The 18,420-nt window shown below is 39.6% G+C and overlaps 1 protein-coding gene across 3 annotated transcripts in view; it reads left to right on the top strand.

The window, feature by feature from the left end:
• Positions 1 to 18,420, top strand: part of G6PD (glucose-6-phosphate dehydrogenase) — a 1,188,375-nt gene that overhangs the window by 379,517 nt on the left and 790,438 nt on the right. For all 3 annotated transcript variants that reach the window (XM_044080102.1, XM_044080103.1, XM_044080105.1), the window contains one exon: positions 11,462 to 11,679. In XM_044080102.1, coding sequence (XP_043936037.1) covers positions 11,462 to 11,679 — 218 coding nt within the window. The remainder of the gene's footprint in view (positions 1 to 11,461; positions 11,680 to 18,420) is intronic.

The following is an 18,420-nucleotide window of genomic DNA, read 5'->3' as shown; positions in this document are numbered from 1 at the left end:
CCATGGCTTAAAACTCAGTACCAAGAAATGCATTATAGAAACAGCTATTAAGTTGGCCACCCCGGGTGACTACATCATCAATAGAACACCCCTAAAAGTTGATTCACTAATCAGGGATGTGGGAACTCATGTAGATAGTAACCTAGCCTTTGACCAACATGTGTCCAAGGTATTAAGAAAATTCTTCTGTGTTGCTCCACTTATAAGTATGGACATGGCATCTGTGTCCAGACGGTCATTGTACCACTGTACTTTGCCCTCATCAGACCCATCATATAATATAATCCCTCCTTTGGTATATACCTGACCAGACACGTAGCAACTGGAACATCCACAGATGTTCCTTAGAAAAAGAATACAGGGAGAAAACACAATTCCCTACACTGTTCACTTCAAAGCCCTGTCTCTTTACTTGGTATCGTACAGACGTCTGAGAGGTGATCTTTCCCTGGAATACAAGGCATCCCTGGAGCCTGTTTTAATGAACTTTTGCACATCCACAAAACAAACAGCATCAGAATTGCTAGATCAAAAGACCTAAATGTTGCTTGTGGCATAAATAGCACATGCTGGAGAGACAAAATTTGTTTCTCAGAGAATTCTCATTCTATGGAACAGGCTTCCCATCCAAGTGAAGCAGAGTTCCTCCCTAATCTTATTAAAGCACAGCTTGGACCAGTGGATGGGTAATCGGAAATTTACCCCTAGTCCGGTGCCTGTATCTTCGATGGACAGAGGCAGTCAGTAAATCACTCTATATATAAATCAAATTTGTGGGTCTCATTTGAGTTCCATGGCTAGGCTTATAAGGGCCTAGCAGTCATTAGCTTAGTGTACACATGAATATATAATGCAGTTTTCCTACACCAGTGGTGTAGAAGGATAAAGCCCTGACAAGAGCCTAGTCAACCCAAATTTGATTAGTGGCTCAGATGCCTGATGGCACAGGCAGGGAAGATGGGCATGCCAATTGTGTAAATGGGCACACTCACCAGCCCATGTGCACATATTGCGTCCATAGTGGAGACTGGAGAAACAACCATAAGGTTCCTCCAGTATGTGGGCAGTACTGCTGATGTCGCTGCCTTGCGTAAGTGAGGGGAAGAGCAGCGCTAATGGCCATTGTATACCACCCATGGACTGTTGCTGCAAGGGTGCAGGGAAGGTAGGGAGAAAAACAAAGTCTTCCACCTCCCTGCCTTAATGGCTGCCTACATGTTGGATCCTCAGTCAGTCCTTACCATTGATTATGATGGAACAAATGTGCTGATTGTCTGATAGGGGCTGATGATAAGCAGGGCAAAAAGAAGCAAAATAAATACATCCATCATTTGCTCATTTGTTTAAGAAAAAAAAAACGGAATATACTGGATTTGGATAAAGAGTCACAGTGTCCTGCCTCTCTGGAGCTAAGGTTAGGGATGATTCTGAGACCATTAAATGTATCCAGGGTTCTTGTAATGGTATGTGCATCTCAGAAGCAGTGACACAAAATTCCTATCTCTCCTTATGATACAGATGGATTTGGCTGACCTTATGGATGCATTTACCCAGGCTGGTACTTTCTGCTGTAGTTAGTGAGATCTGTCCTTCATTGAGGATGCCACCCAAATATATGAAAACGATTGTCTTGGATCGTAGTGTTGATCCAGGGGAATTCAGTACCACTTTATTTGTATGCATGGAGGCCTAGGTGTAGTTTGCAAGGGATTGGCTATTTCTTTTGTCAAAAGGGTTTGGGCTGTTGAATAGACACTTAGCTTCCTCTTCATGCCTTTTTTTAGGCATATTCAAATTAATAAGCAATTTGTAGCTAACAGTACATTGAAAGTGTGCTTCATTAATGCTTGCAGTTTAAATAACAATTTAAAGTGCCCAGATGCTTACCTCATCTTTGTAGGGATCAGGATACATGTAGTCACAGAGGCATGGTTTGAAAACCTCTCCAATATTCCACAAACACCTGGTTACAACTCTTTTCACTTATTCCAGCCCACTGAACAAAGAGGTGCTGTTACCTGCTTCCCTAAGTCAATCATTAAAAGTAGGGTTATAAAAACAAATTATATATGAAGTTCTCCACACCGAGGTTACAATAAACACTGAAAGAATGCATTTTTCTGCTTGTTGTCCTAAATTATTTCTCCACTAAGGGACAGAACTGTGGCACAAAAACTGCTAGACTTTCTGAACTAGGTGTCAACAATTTGTGAAAGTGCCAACAAGGAGAAAAACATATTAGCCATCATTCTGACATACATCCCTGCCAGCTGGACAAAGCTAAAAGTTACTCCATCCCTTTCCCTTCTGACTGCAGTACCATAATTTCTTGTGTACACCAAACCAAATCTGATTTAAATAGTACCATATTTATGGATTTATCATATGGCTATTATGGTGTTCTGAACAAATGCCTATCAGTCATCAAGACTGTCTTTTAGGCCTCCTGTACAACATACTGGTGAATTGTTCATGGCCATCTACAATAGTTTAAAGAAACACATTAATAAACACATTCCTGTGAGGCTTAAATATAGTGGATATTTATTCTGTAATAAACCTAAATAATGGAATTAAAAAAATCAACAAATTATTGAAGCAGAAAAAAAGAACATACAAAGCCTCCAAAATGGCCATCTATGCCTTTGGTAAGGTGAAATGCATGAGGTCAGTAGGACGAAATGTGAGTAACTGGAAACTTTATTTCTGTAATCAAATGCACACACTAACAGAGCATTAAAAATGGCTATGTGCCTATTACCTGAAAGCGGGCTGTTGTAGTCCCTGTCCACAAGGTGGGTTGTTCCACAAATTGTATTAATTACAGATCATTTAGCCTCACAAGTGTACTGTAGAAAGTGATGGAGAGAATCATCATGGAATTCATTCAAGCAGACTCCGTGAACCTCCTTCTCTTTGACCCTAAAGCAGTACAGTGTTTGTCAAAGGTGGATATTTTGTGTTTAATGTAATGTCTTAAAGACTGACTACCACCTGTGTGATGGTTTATCTGTCCATTTAGCTTGACTCTAAGAAATTTGACACTGTACCTTATAACAGAATCATACGTAAACTGAAGAATCTGAAGGTAAATGAACTGTCATAACTTGGGCTTGAACTGGATTCATGGTCGTATACAACAGGTAAGAAAATAAACTGCTATTTTCAGCTTCACATGTCACCACTGTCTTGGAGCCACTCATTTTTGCCATCTTTATCTCTGGTCAAAACTGGTATCATTGGCTGGCTTAGCAACTTGGAGCAATGTCTTTAACCTGAACACAACAGCCCTTCGAATAGTACTTAACATCACACAGTACTTAAACAGTACAGTAGAAATTACCTTGCCTTCAGTGTCAAAAAATACAGCACTGTGGTATTTGGCAGAAAAATAAACTTGCAGGCTTTATATGCTGCTGATAGCCAAACAACTAAAGGTTACAAAATACTAAAAGACATGGAGTCCTTATAGAAAATGACTTTTCATCTGATACCATCTTTGGTTCTATCATGTATAGATTTTCCCACATTTGAAGAAAAGTTTGCTAAGTTTGGTAGTCTTTGTATTTGGTGAGTGATTTTACAAACTTAAAGCAGGCGTAGATCAGAGTAATACAGTTAAAAAGAAGCACTGACTGCTTTCATAGACCATCTAAAAAGCCACTGAATCACAGCGCTATCATTGTAAAATGAAGGCGAAACATTTTTAAATGTTTTGGCTTTGTCATATTATAGGGATCCTGAAGAGGCTAAAAATTCCTCTGCTCCACTCTCTCCAAAGAAAATGTATTTATATTTACTACTCAGAATATCTCACGCACTACATTTAAATGTATTAAAAATGTAAACATTTGCAAAAATCATTGTACATTTTTTGTTTTATTTCTTGGTTCATTTTTATTTTGCTTTTTCAGTAGTTACCTCTAAATTACAATCCACACTGCTGCTTGCAACAATAATTGTTGTTTGGAATATTATATTTCTCTTCTTAGATCCTGTGTTTTTATAACTATTCCATGTAACAGTAACTGTTCTTTGTTGTATTATCACTTTGTTTATATTCTTTGTTTTTTTCCCCCTGTGAAATAATTCACACAGCTAGTGTCTGAAAATGGTCAGTTTGATCAGTGCACTACCCTGGTTAAAAAACAACTTCAGCACAGTTTGCATATATAATTATTTAAGACCTGAAGTACTTCAAGCAGGTTGTGTCTCGTTCTGTTATTGCTGGGCATAGAATAGCTGATGTTTATCATGTTTCACTGTTGCAGTCCTTACAAAATGGGTTATCCGGCTCCCGGTAACCCACAGTCGGCTAGAATACCAAAGTCCTTGGTATATGACGTCAGCTGCCTTTGGTTTAAGCCTGACATCAGGACATTAGGTACAAAGGAGGGCAGCCAATGCCATTTCCTCAGTCTTTCTTGATGTGGAGCCCAAAGCAGAAGCATTTTGTATAAGTGCAGGTCGGCCGACTACCTTCTCTTTGTATTCAGTTGAAGACATCCTCAGATAAGTACCCCATTGGGGGACCCCCTTTTCTTGCTTTAACAAATGTCAGAGATAGTTAATAACTGTCTTGCCTGTGGAAAACAGATTCCGCACCGTGATTTTCACTCCTATTTATCACTTGTTTGGGCCTTAAGCACAACGTCCCTAATTGTGTTCTCTGTGCTTCTTTCAACCCGCGTACCATTCAACGGAGAGCTAGGATCTTGTTTAAGCATTTCAGAGTTTGGCCTAAGTCCGTCGGTATGGTGTCTTCTGGTCTCCTGACTTCAGATGTTTCTAAGAAGCACAAGGATAAGGACTGCAACAGGCTTAGGATCAAATTAACCGACGACGTCCCTGTTAAGTTGATTGTCGGCCCAGCGGTAGTCAGTGAGGCGCTTTCTTTGCCCCTGCAGTCTGCGGATGTTCAGCAGCAAGCATCTGCGGAGACCTTTTCTGAGTCCTCCATACTTCCACTTTGTCTTCTGACCCACCGCCAGTCGCCGCCTCGGATGGATCTGGAGCCGCTAAGCAGGCGCCGGCTTCTAAGGCTTCTTTTCTCTGCCCAGAGACCAGATCCAGACCGACAACCTTGGTTCAGGCTACTGCGGTGACTAAGCCTCCTGAGTCCCTCCGGCTTCCTAGCAGGCCTTCCAGCCAAAAATCTACTCCAAAGCAGGCACCGGCCTCCCCTCAGATGCCTCAGTCTTAGATGATTAAGATGGCTAGTGATCTCTTGACCCTTATCAGGGGCTCTCAGCCACCTCCTTCTAAGAGGACTAGGGAATTGTCCCCAGGACTTTTGTCTGCCTTAGACTCTGAGGTTTCCAGCAACTCTGCTGATGAAGAGGGAAACTCTCAACTTTTTTCTGGTTTTGAGGATTCTGATGCAGAAGACTCCATCCCTTCTGCCTCCCCTGCAGAAGAATTTTCTTTTGAAGATACTCTGAATACTCTTAGGGAGCATTTCCAATAGGAAAGTCAGGACTACCCTCAGTCTAAGAAATGGATTAGGGAATTCTTGGATTTGCCACAGCATAAGCCTTTGTCTAGCCCTCCAGTTTTGGAAGTTGTTGATGATGTTTTTATGGAGAATTCTTTGACTCCTAATTCTGTTCCTCCTGCTCCCAGAAAGCCTGACCGGTATTATAGAGTTCCTGATTCTCATCAGTTCCTTTTCAAGAATCCTACTGCTGATCCAGAGATTATTTCTCAGGGCCCTAAAAAATGTTAAAGTCACGGTTGCTAAAAATCCTGTTCCTTCTGACAGGGAATCTAGGGCCTTAAGGTAAAAAGGTTTATACTTCTTCCACCCTGGCTATTAGGTCTGTTAATTGTCTTTTTCATATGCTTAAGTATCAGTAGCATACTTTGGAGGCCTTAAGGCTAAAATTGCTGGTGTTCCTTCCCTGATGGAGTGTAAGGACATGCAAGATTTATTGAATTCTGTTACTCTTGTCACTAAGCATTCTCTGCATTGTGGTTTCAACACTTTAAAGGCTTCTTGCAGGGCAGCAGCCACTGGTTCTGTTGTTAAAAAACATGCTTGGCTCAGGGAACAGCCCCTTTCTGAACCTGTCAAGTCTAAATTACTTGATGTGCCTTTACACAAGGATAATCTTTTTGGTAGCAAAGCAGAAGAGGTGTTAAAAAAGTTGGAGGATAAGACCAAATCTATGCAAACTGTTAAGGACTTTCTGCAAGTTCAGCCTCCTTGTTTTAGTAGACATTACCCTTCTAAGAATTGGACTTTTCCTAACTCTAGCACTAGGCCTAGGGGTTACAGGTCTTCTAGGGGACAAACTTCCACCCCTCAAAAGGCTAAGCACTGGCAGGCTTCCTCTTCAGAATCGGGGAGTTCTAAGCATCCCAAAGCAAGCATCCCAAAGCAAGCATTCCCAATGACTCTGGCCTTCCCCTGCCTGCCTCTGCGGGCCCAGGGTTTCCTTTGGGGGAAGGTTGGCCATTTTTGCAGATGCCTGGTACACCATTACAGATGACAAATGGGTGCTCAAAATAGTATCCCAAGGCTACAGGTTCTCTTTTCACACCTTCCCTGTCCACCAAGGATACCCAGATATCCCCCCACATCAAAGGACGGAAGCAGAAAAACAAGTTTCTTCTTTGCTAAACCTGGGAGCAATAGAGCCAGTTCCTGTTCTACAGATAGGCCAGGGCTTCTACTCAAGACTTTTCCTGGTTCTCAAAAAGGGGGGCACCTGACACCCTATTCTGGATTTGTCCATTCTACACACTTTTCTGTTGATTCCCAAGTTCAAAATGTTCACTCTTTAGCAGTTGCTATCAATGCTGGCCAAGGATTTCCTAGCTGGTTATTTTGGATCTCAAAGAAGCTTATCTGCACTTCCCAATAAGGGAAAGCTGCAGGCAGTTCCTTCGTTTCAGGGTGGGGAACAGGCACTTCCAATTCTCTGCACTGCCCTTTGGCTTATCTATTGCTCCCAGAGTTTTTGCAAAATGCCTGGCTCCAGTCATTGCTTTTTGCAAGCAAAGGAACATTCAAATTTACCCTTACTTGGGCGATTGTCTTATTCAGGCAAACTCTCCAGAGCAACTTCTAAAGGATTTGGACTTTGTAAAGAACCTTCTCACCTCTTTGAGCTACACTATCAACGAAAAGAAGTCAAAATTGGTACCCACCAGGGAGATTGTATTCCTGGGAGCAAGTTTGATCACAGCCGTCCAGATGGTATCCTTCCCTCAAGAGAAACAAATGGATCTTTTGAATTACTTCAAGAATTTGACAAACATGACCCAGCCCTCTGCAAGACAATTCCTGCAAGCCCTGGGATTCAGGCTTCATGTATTCTGATGATTCCATATGCCAGACTGCATATGCGGAAAATACAATGGTACCTCAAAAACCTTTGGTGTCAACACACTCCGGATTTAGACTTGATTCTTCCTCTGATTCCCTGCCTGCAAATGGAGTTCCTTTGGTGGGCGACGGCCTGAGCACAGAACAAAGGCCTGCCTTTCTGTCCACCTCCTGCAAGATAGACTCTCACCACAGAGGCCTCGGATTACGCTTGGGGAGCACATCTAGAGGGCAGATGCATTCAGGGGACTTGGAGCTATCAACAGGTTCATTTGCACATAAATCTGAAGGAATTGATGGCAGTCCAGCAGGCCTTGATGGCTTTCAAGCATCTTCCCTCTCCTGGTACTCTTCTAGTCAGGACAAACAACTCTACAATCATGTGGTACATCAACAAGCAGGGAGGGACTCTCTCTTACGCCTGTGCAGACAAAGCATGATACTATGGTCCATAGCAGCTTCCATAGGCATTCATCTGATAGCTCAGTTTCTTCCAGGAAGGCTCAACACCTTGGCAGACTGGTTGAGCAGGCAGATCCTGGATCCTCACGAGTGGCAACTAAACATGACCATCTTCAATTGCATCATTCAGCATTAGGGCACTCCCCAGGTGGATCAATTCTCATCTCCAACCAATCACCTTCTTCCAACCTTTTGCACCAGGGACCGTCACGACAAAGTTTGGAAAGTGGATGCTCTGTCCTTCCCCTGGACACAGTTCTTGATCTATGCATTACCTCCTCTGCCTCTTCTTCCCAGAGTGCTTTTAAAGATAAGGGACAAAAAACCAAGGGCCATCATCATAGCTCCGGACTGGCCCAGACAACATTGGTATCCACTACTTTGCAGTCTCTCCCAGTCTCAGCCTTGGCATCTTCCCCTGATACCAGATCTGTTGGTTCAGGAGGGGGAAAAACTGCATCCTCCTCTTCAGACTTTGCATTTGGCAGCCTGGCTCATAATTTAAACCTTTCCCAAAAGGTGGTTGAGGTCCTTCGTGAGTCCAGGAGGCCTAGCACTAGGAAATCTTACACAGATAAGTGGAAAAGATTCTCCATTTGGATGCAGACTAGAGGCAAAGACCCATCTCAACCTACTCTTCCTCTTATTCTTGACTATCTGGCAGGCTTGCTTAATGGTGGACTTTCCTTTTCTTCTATCAAGATTCATGCTTCAGCTATTTCTACTCATTATTCCTTTGAGCAACCCATTTTCTCTCATCCCTTGATAAAACAGTTCCTCAGGAGAGCTAGCAATTTAAAGCCTCCCAGAAGGGCATCTACTCCTGCTTGGGATCTTCATTTTGTACTTGAGAAACTTACTCTGCCTCCTTTTGAACCAGCTGCCTCAGCAGATTTGAAGTTTCTCTCCTGGAAAACTGCCTTTCTCCTGGCTATTACTTCAGCTAGAAGAGTTTCTGAGCTGCAGGCCTTAATGGCAGTAGAGCCTTTTATCATCTTCCATGTGGATCGGGTTTCTCTTCAAACTAATCCCTCATTTATGCCTAAGGTGGTTTCTAGCTTGACTCTTAACCAGTCTATCCACCTGCCTACCTTCTTTCCTAATCCTCAGAATAAAGGAGAGAGGTTACTGCATTCCCTGGATGTGCATAGACAGCTTAGATTTTTACCTGGACAGGACTAAACCTTTTCGAAAGTCGGATCAGTTGTTGGTCAGTTTTGCTCCTGGAGCTCAGGGCAAAGCTATTTCTAAACAGACCATTTCTAACTGGATTACTGATTGTATTCACGTTTGTTACTTATAGCATGGCAAGTTTCCTCCATAGAGTATTAGGACCCATTCTACTAGAGCCGCCTCTACCTCAGCAGCTTTTTTAAGAGGTGTACCTACTAGGGACATCCTGGAAGCAGCTACCTGGATTTCTGTCCACACTTTCACTAAACATTACAATTTACCCTTGTTTTCTAAGTCCAGGACTGGTTTTGCCACTGCAGTGTTGCAGGGCATCCTTACCAACACTTAAACAGTGGGTGTTCCTCCTCCCTTTTGTTTTTTTTTTTCCTGGGCTTTGGGAATCAACCCATTTTGTAGGGACTGCAACAGTGAAACACAATGAACATAGTACAGTTGTGTACACTTACCATAAATGTAGATGTTCGAGTGTATTCACTGTTACAGTCCTGGTCTCCACCCCCCCCCCCCTTCCATACCCCTTTTTTCCTAGGGCACAGACTGGGTTTTTCTTTTCCTGGTCTAACCTTTTTTGGGGGCTCCTGACAGTTGAGGCAAGAAAAACTGAGGAAATGGCATCGGCTGCCATACTTTGTACCTGATGTCTTGATGTCAGGTTTAAACCGAAGGCAGCCAACATCATATACCAAGGACTTTGGTATTCCGGCCGACTGTGGGCTACCGGGAGCCGGATAACCCATTTTGTAAGGACTGCAACAGTGAATACACTCTACATTTATGGTAAGTGTACACAACTGTACTTTACTATGATCCTAGTAGAATAATTTGCACTTTGCATCTTCCCTCAGGTGTGCTGCCTGGGTCTCTTGTGTGCACAAAGCTCACCTGTATAGCTCACAGCCATAGTCACTTAAGGCACTTTTGAGTGATGCTAAGATTTCTTTGCTTTTTTGCTATCCACCTTTACTCTTCTATAGGTTTTATAGCTGAGATGGCCACTGTTAAGATGTTATGATTATTTCCATTGGCATCACTGTATGCCCCAGGTAAACTACTTGAATGTGTCCTGCTTTTTAAACAGCACCCTCCTTTCAACTGTTCTTTGCAGTAGTATTGCGTATGTGGCATGGTTTGACAAAGGTGTTTTTTGGACATTTAAAGTACATAAGTAAACCATAAACTCTGTATAAAAAACAAGGAATTGTATCCTCTGCGTACAAAGCTGCCAGTGTCTGTAGTGGGTTTACTTTTCATTAACTAGCAGTTTTAAAATGCTATTCATCAATTAAGATAGTTATATGTATGGCATTTAGTGTTTGTAGCCAAGAATCTGTCTCATTGTTTCATGTCTGCCTGGAAGATATGTACATTTGGATGTCTTTCTGTAGGTAAAAGTTAATGTCCACTAAGATGGAGATTATGGCTGTGTACCTATGTCATTATTCAGAATACTACGTGTATACAGTCTGTACCTACTTTTTCGTCTGAAATTGTATGTGGGTGACTGAGGAGAAAAATCTGGCATATTTTCATCCCCAGCCTAACTTTATCTGATTTGAGTTACAGCAGTTATAAAACCGTTTTGTTTTTCTGTCCCCAGAATTTTACCTGGGTAAAGCACCTGACCCTGTCTGAAGATATGCTAGAATCTTGGCACGCAGTTTGGTTAGTAGCTGGTTTAAATACTGCTGTGTTCTGTATTTGGTATGGGAACTAGGTGATTTACACCATCTGCAGCTTATGCAGAATGCTGTGACATGCTTACTTATTGGAAAGTCTAAAAGGGAACCTAGATCTGACCACGGTTCCTAGCATGTCCTTACCTGATGTCAGATCTTGTGTCACTTTAAAAACTGATCTTTTGCTCTGTAATGCTGTACAGGCTCAGGGTCTTGGTTATTTGAAGTGACTACTGCACAGCTGTATGTCCACACATCAGCTTTGCTGTTCTGGCAATGGACTGCTAGAGATTTCCAGTGCTTGGCCAGAATCTGATAGTTAATTGTCATCACACTTTATCCCTTACTTTTGAAATTTCTTTCTTGGTTGAGTATAAGATAGTCAAGATTATGTCTGTTAAAAAAAATCAATTGCAACCTGTAAATTGTTCATTAAAGTAGTCTTTTGATTTAGATGAACTTTTTTAGACTGATTGCTTTATCTATTATTCACTGGGTAATGTTCATATATTTGTATTTGTTTATATTTTACATTTTTTTCATATTTGTTCTGTATTATTACTTTTAATTCAAGACACTTTGGGAAAGAAGTTGTTAAGTACAGATTTAATTGACTGTTTGCCATTAGTTAACATAGTATTAGATGTGGTTCTGGAAGCATCTTGTGGAACAGATATTGTTTATTTTGACCTCAGAGTGTCTTTATATGTAATGCATTAGTGGAGGTATAGTGCAGTCATTATAATGTAATAGGATTAGTCCAAATATTTTCTTTAAATTTATTTTTTGTGCTTTTCAGGTAACAGAGACCGAGAATGACAAACTGGCTCAGTTTTTTTGCCGAAACTCGTACATTTCTGGAAAATATGATCAGAAGAGTTCATTTGAGAAATTAAATGCACACATTAACAGTCTTCGAAATGGAAAGAATGCCAATCGTGTCTTTTACTTGGCTCTACCTCCCAGTGTTTATGAGGATGTTACTAGAAACGTCAAAGAAAACTGCATGAGTTCTGTGTAAGAGTAATCCATTGTGTTTACAGTTTGTCCAGTATTTTACACACACACACACACACACACACACACACACACACACACACACACGCGCATATATATATATATATATATATATATATATATATATATTGGTCCCCTTCAGAATTTCGAATCTTAAAACTTTGAAACCCATATGATCAAAGACCATATGTTCAAAGTTTTAAAACTTCAAAATTCTGAACGGGGATCGGCATATAGCACGGACCGGGAGATTTCCCTTGTCCTCACTGTAGTACAATCTCGGAGTTGGTATATTTAAGTTGTGGGGGGTGCAGGGGCCCCCTTCTATACACAGTTTATTTTTTGTTGTTTGTGTTTTGCAGGTCTGCTGCACATTTTCGAACTTTCAAATGTTTGATCATATGGTCTCGGCCATATGGAATTCGAACATTTGAATGTTCGATCATTTGAAGTAGACCCATATATATATATATATATATATATATATATATATATATAATATGTATATTGCTATTTTAATAATAGGTTTGTGTTTGCCAAGATATGTAGCAATTTAATGCCCCAGTAATTAGCGCAGTCCGGTTACTGACCTTATAATAGAATCAAGTAAGTAAAACTGCACAGATTTAACTTCTAGACTTCAAATTGCTTTACTGCAGCTGTTCAACATAAAACTTGACACCACAGTTTTTGGATAAGGGCAGCTATATGTCTTATCTTCACCTGGCATAAAGCTTGCACTTAATAGTTTACATTCCTGTTACCACAGTCTTTCTTAGTTTTCTCATATATAGATGCTTCCTTTATATTTAGTGCCCCATTTTACCACTCACTTCACTTTATCAGTTCAGTATCCTTCAGAACACAAACGTACAGACACAGCCCTTCCCAGTTGTTTGGCAGTGGGCCTCTTCTGATCCACTTTGCTGATTTAGTCACTTAGAGTTAGACTGTCTAGCTACTCTGACCAGTTTACCTTAGATTTCACTGCTGACTCCTTATCCAGGACTTCCTCCCCAGATTTAGCTTGTTAGCTGCTCTGTTCACTTCAATTTTCTTATCCCCCACAGTGCTTCACTGCACTCTCCAGCAGGCTTATAGCTCACTCTGTACTGATTAGCTCCCTGTATCTATTACATGCTTGACATGTATCGTTTTTGTCTACCCAAAGCATAGTCATAACTGTGTTCCTTAGCAGGTCTTAAAACTTCAAATAGTGCTTCAGCCACCCTGTCCGTCTTCCATCCACTTTGTAACATAAAGTTAGTTGTTACTACACCAGTTTTGGCTGTTGCCATTTTTAGCATCACCTTCCTTCCCCCAAGACATCATTTCCTTCATATCACATGATCTAAGTTTATTTCTTGACATAGTATTAATTGTTTAAAATGGAAACACGGCCAGTTGGTCTAGATTTATAGCTTCATTCAAGACTTAATTGACAAAAATGTTTAACTTTGGAGGACTTAAAGGGAATAAATAAGTGAAAATAACATTTAACCATATTACAGCTTGGAAGACTGGAGTAAGAATGCAGATTTAATATTACTAAGATCACACATAAGGATATAATGTGGACACTAGATTCAAAGGGAGGGTGGAACATGTACAGATATCAGAAGCTACAGTTTAGCTCAAAAATATGCAAAAGAGCAGGCTGTAGGGTTTATAGGAGTCTGAACTTTTTCCAAAATGATATCAGATGGCTGAGAGTAATAGTGGAAAAAAGTGGATTGATAAATGGAAAAAGTGGTAGGAAATCATGGAAAGAGACTCATAAATGGAAATGGTGCTGGTGTGGCAGATTGAGACTGGGTTTACTGGGGATCTGTAGTGGGACTGTACAAGGGTCAATCTATTCTTGGTACATAGAGGAAATTGGGAAATTATCAAGAAACTTAAGGAATAAAGAGCCAGTAAATGGAAGATAGGCTGGGCAAACAGGTAACTGTATCTTGTAAAGGATATTAAGTAAAAGACAACATTCCTAAAACTTGAGAAGATCATAGAACTTAAAAACTGGAAAGAGGGGTAAGAAGGATGGAAAGAGGGGTAAGAAGGATGAGGAGGAGGAGGAAGTAAGTGTTAAAAAAACATAGCAGTGTTGATGTATAAACCTGCCATGATAACAGTGGGGAAGAGAAATTCCTTGAAGACTGAGAGGGGAAGAACCTAGGGCAACAAAGTTAACGGCAAGCAATGATCTTCAGCTCTACCAGCACCCAAATTGCTGGTCCAACTATGCTCATAGTCAGGGTTTTATCATTCTGTGCTACAGAGCCAGGATAGATAAACACTTTTGATTCCATTAACCAGTTATTGCCCACTGCAAAACCTTTAGACATCAGTCTGTCTTGATGCAGAGGTTTAAGGTTTACATACCAGTTACTTTTGCCCGGTATTTATTAAGCCATCCCTGTAGTTTTTATCCTGTCTCCTTTGTGGAGTACATCAGAGATCAGTTCTCAGCCCCTTATTGTTGCCACTGTTTGTCAGTAACTAAATGATTACCCGCTTGGATTTCTAAGCCTTTTTCAAAAACTTCAATTTAAAAAAAACTCCACCAAAATCACAACACTTGAGAGTTAAATGCATTTATTCTTCACAAACTGAATGGAAGATTTCATCACAGGATTTAACACATTGATTTGGTACACTTGGGATGGAGGGAAGCAGAGGCTAAGCAAGTCGGAAGTTAGCTCGGTGAAATAAACTGTAATGTAGCCAACCAGTGTAAAGATAGACAAGAACTAGTAGTAACAAGATCTGAGCAACTGAGGCTGACTATGACATTTAGTAGTAATATGACTGCATTTAGGAAGACCATTGATAAACACTGGCCAGTACTTTTAATTTACCATATTTTAAAAATGATACTGGGACCAAATGCCACTTTGCTTACTGTATAAACAGGCATTTAGTCCGGCACTTCACATATTTTAAGTGTATCCTTGAACCAGAGCTAAATGAAAGCTTCACTTCCATTATGGGAAGAAGGACATAGCATCACTGTATCAGTTGCAAATGCATAGTTCGCATCACACATTTAATTATTTTATTACAGTTTACTGGCATAGAACACTGATTCAATAAACTATTTTCTGTTTTATCGTAGGCTTGCAAACCAACATAAATGAAAAGACAAAACTTATACATCGACATATAAAATATGACCAGATAAGTAGTTTACAATAGAAAAAATGTCTAATTACTAAAGACTAATTTACAAATGTTTGGGTTTGTAACATCTAGTAATGGTACGTAGTATAGGACATCAGTGTAAAATCTAAACTGTATGGAAAGTAATAGCTAAATACATTCGTTATAGTGGAAGCAGTTTGTTGTTTTTTTTTTTTTTTTTTAAACAAGAAACATCTTTATTAAATTATCACATACGATATAGGCAATCATACATTTACATAAATGAAAACAAACCATATTGACATAATTTTAGTTGCAAACATTATATATCACTTAGAATCTATCCAGTCATTTTCAGTCAAACAGTACATAGCTCATTCAAATCCTGCCTTCTTTTAAACCTCATTCCTCCTCTGCATGTATTGTTCCCACAATTCCCATTTTTCCTCTGAAATTTGCCCCTATCATTTTCTAAAGATCCCAATTCCAGTTGTTTCTTTCTCTGTTACTATAGTCACTTCTTCTAGTAAAGTTGGTTTAGACTTTGATTACCATTTTCTAATAATTACTTTTTTTGGCAGCCACCATAATTAAACTCAGCAAGGCCTTACTATGTCTAGACAATTCCAATTCTGTATCATTGCTCAAAAAATCATTTCTTTAGTTACACCAGTTTGCTCACTCAGTATCTCTGACAGAGCAGTCTGCAGAGAATCTTTAAAGTCGACCAGCTCATTACAGTTCCATAAAATTTGTTCCTCATTACCTCTTTCTTCCCCATCACACCTCCAACATTTGCTGTGTACATGAAAGAAAATTCTTTGGAGTCTTCTTGGGGTATAAAAATACCAATTTAAACACTTAAGATCCTAAATCTTGTACACTTTGTTGCATATTTGGAAGACATACATATATCCCCACATTGTTTCTTTGTAAATTAGTTATCCAATTTCTCTTCCCAATCCTTTCTTGCCTCCTGTGATTGATTCTTATAGCTATCATGCAATATTTTGTGTGCTCTATTAATGAATCCTTGTTTTTAACAGCAGCTTTTGTTCTAGGGTCTACTAAAACTCTAACAATGCTGGTCTTTCACTTAGGGTGCCCCTATTTCTTTCTCTTTGCGTATACTCTGATATCAATCCATGATTGGTAAGGCAATCCCTGTCCTGCAGACCAAATAAATAATGGCCTCTTCCCATTCTATTACCTTTCCCTGTCTAATTATTTGCTCCCAATACATTGGTTATTTTACCATTTTTCTCCAGTAAATTCCATCCCCCTCTTACCTGTTGTCTGTATCAGTAATTGCAGTCATCCCTATCAGCAGAATCTCCTTTCTGCATTCCTGTGTTGTATCAGTTCTTAGAATACTTTCTGCTTTTATAAATATAATATTCTGCATCTTTATTGTTATTCTCCTTAAGGATGTACATCCAAAATCCCTGTCTGTCCTTGTTTCTTGAGCCCCCCCCCCCCCGTTTCATCATCATCCCTTTCCACTTTTGATTATAGGTTTCTGCTTGTGCTAAATAGAGGCCTTAACTGTGTAGCTCTGAATTATCCCTTCAGATATGGTAATCCTAAACTGCCTCATTTAATTGGAAGAATCATCTTATCCTATTTGTCTTTTGCCATCCTCCCCCTCCCAAATAAAATCCTTCGGCTTTGTATTAATTGCTATCCACAGCTTCTCCTCTGGTTGATAAAAATATGCCTCTTACCTGTGTATAAAACTAAAGGGACTAAAAACATTTTAATTGCTTCTATCTTGCTATCCTTATCCATGTAACAGAGCTTCCAATTTCTCAGTTTTTGTATTATCTTTTATTTAGTCTCATCCCACATATCCTTAATTGCCACAACATAATCCTTTTTAATCCATACTCCTAAGTACTTCATTTTGTTATGTCCCCATAAATATGGATATTGCTGAACCAATTAGTGTGTGGGTACATAACTTACAAGTATTGCCCTTGTTTTAGCCTCATACATTTTGTATCTTGAAAATATCTGAAACTGCCTAAAAATGTTCCACAACACTGATATGTCCTTTTCTGGTTTTATTATGTATAAAATAATATCAAGTGCAAATACAGCCTGCTTTTCTCGGCTACCATACCAATTTATATCCTTGAATTTTTGAGTCTCATATTTTCTTTGTAGTGGTTCTAAATACAGTGCAAAAACAAAGGGTAAAGAGGGACCTCCCTGCCTGGTTCCTCTGCTCAAACAGAAGTTATCAGAGAGGAACCCATCCACTTTAACTTTTGTCTCCAATCCCTCATATATCCTCCTAACCAACCTCACAATTATATCATGGAATGCAAATGCTTCCAATGCATTGCTCATAAACTCCCAGCTTACTCTGTCAAATACTTTGTCTGCATTAAGACCCTCCAACAGCAGTGGTATTTTCTTACATTTAGCTTCCCTCTGGATAATTAATGTTCTATTAATGTTGTCAAAGTTTGCCTTCCTTCCACAAAATCACATTGATCCATGTGTATCAGTTTTGGCATCACCTTTGCGATTATTTTAGCCTATATAGACATAAACTCTTTATAATCATGGGTTAGCATTGAAATGAGCCTGTATGAAGCTGGATCTGATGGATATTTACACTCTTTAGGTATTATAGCTACCACTGCTTTCTTCCAGGAAGTTGCTTCTTCTTCTCCTTCTCTTAAAATAGTGTTAAACAAAACCTTCCATATCTTTATCAGTTTTTCCCTCCTAGCTTCCAAACTTCCACAGGAATACCATCTATTCCTGAGGACTTCCTGTTGATTTGTTGTACATCACCAATTTTATCTCATCTCTTCCTATCCTAATTATTAGTAATTAGGCCTCATCTACCTCTAACCTCGGCATATTTAATTCTTCCATAAACATTTCCATTTGTACCTTTTCGTGATCTGCATATTTATCTGCTTTATACAGACTTTCATAAAATGTCTGAAATATTTCTAGTACCCCGTACAGGATCTCTTGTTATCTTCTTCTTGTAGGCTTGATGACAACCCTTTCTACTTTCTGTTGCCTGAGTCATTCAACTAAATGTTTTTGTGCTCTGGCATTATTATCAAAAAAACAGTTGTTTTACAGCAGTCTTTCTAAACTCATGCATATTATCAAGGTGTAATCCTTTATTTTCTGCTTAGCACTCTGTAATTGCTCCCCTTCTTGTTTTGTGAGATTCCCCCATTCTGCCATACTTTTAACATTTGTCAGACCTTCTAAATAATTCTTCTTGCTTCTTAACCATATCTCTCTTTTATTTCCACCCTATTTTTAAACTACACTTCAGTTTTATTCCACTTCTTGGCTATATTTTCAAAAGAAATTTCTGTCTTCTCTAGTAGCACCTGAATAATTTCCTCTACCCACTCCTTAAATTCCTCTTTTCAACAGATAGGTGGGAAAGTGCCAGTGTCTCGTTTTTATTTCATTACCCTGTGTTTTTAATTTAGTTTTTATTGGCATGTGATTTGAAATAGCTATTGGATGCATATCAAAACTTTCAGTTAAATGCACATGTTCCTCTGAAATATAAGTTCTGTCTAGCCTTGCCCAGTTTTTGTATCTTGGGGAAAAATA

This window comes from Protopterus annectens, chromosome 8.part0, assembly GCF_019279795.1.
Source record: "Protopterus annectens isolate FY-2018-M chromosome 8.part0, PAN1.0, whole genome shotgun sequence".
NCBI lineage: Eukaryota > Metazoa > Chordata > Ceratodontiformes > Protopteridae > Protopterus > Protopterus annectens.
This window is presented reverse-complemented; position numbering and strand designations above follow the sequence as displayed.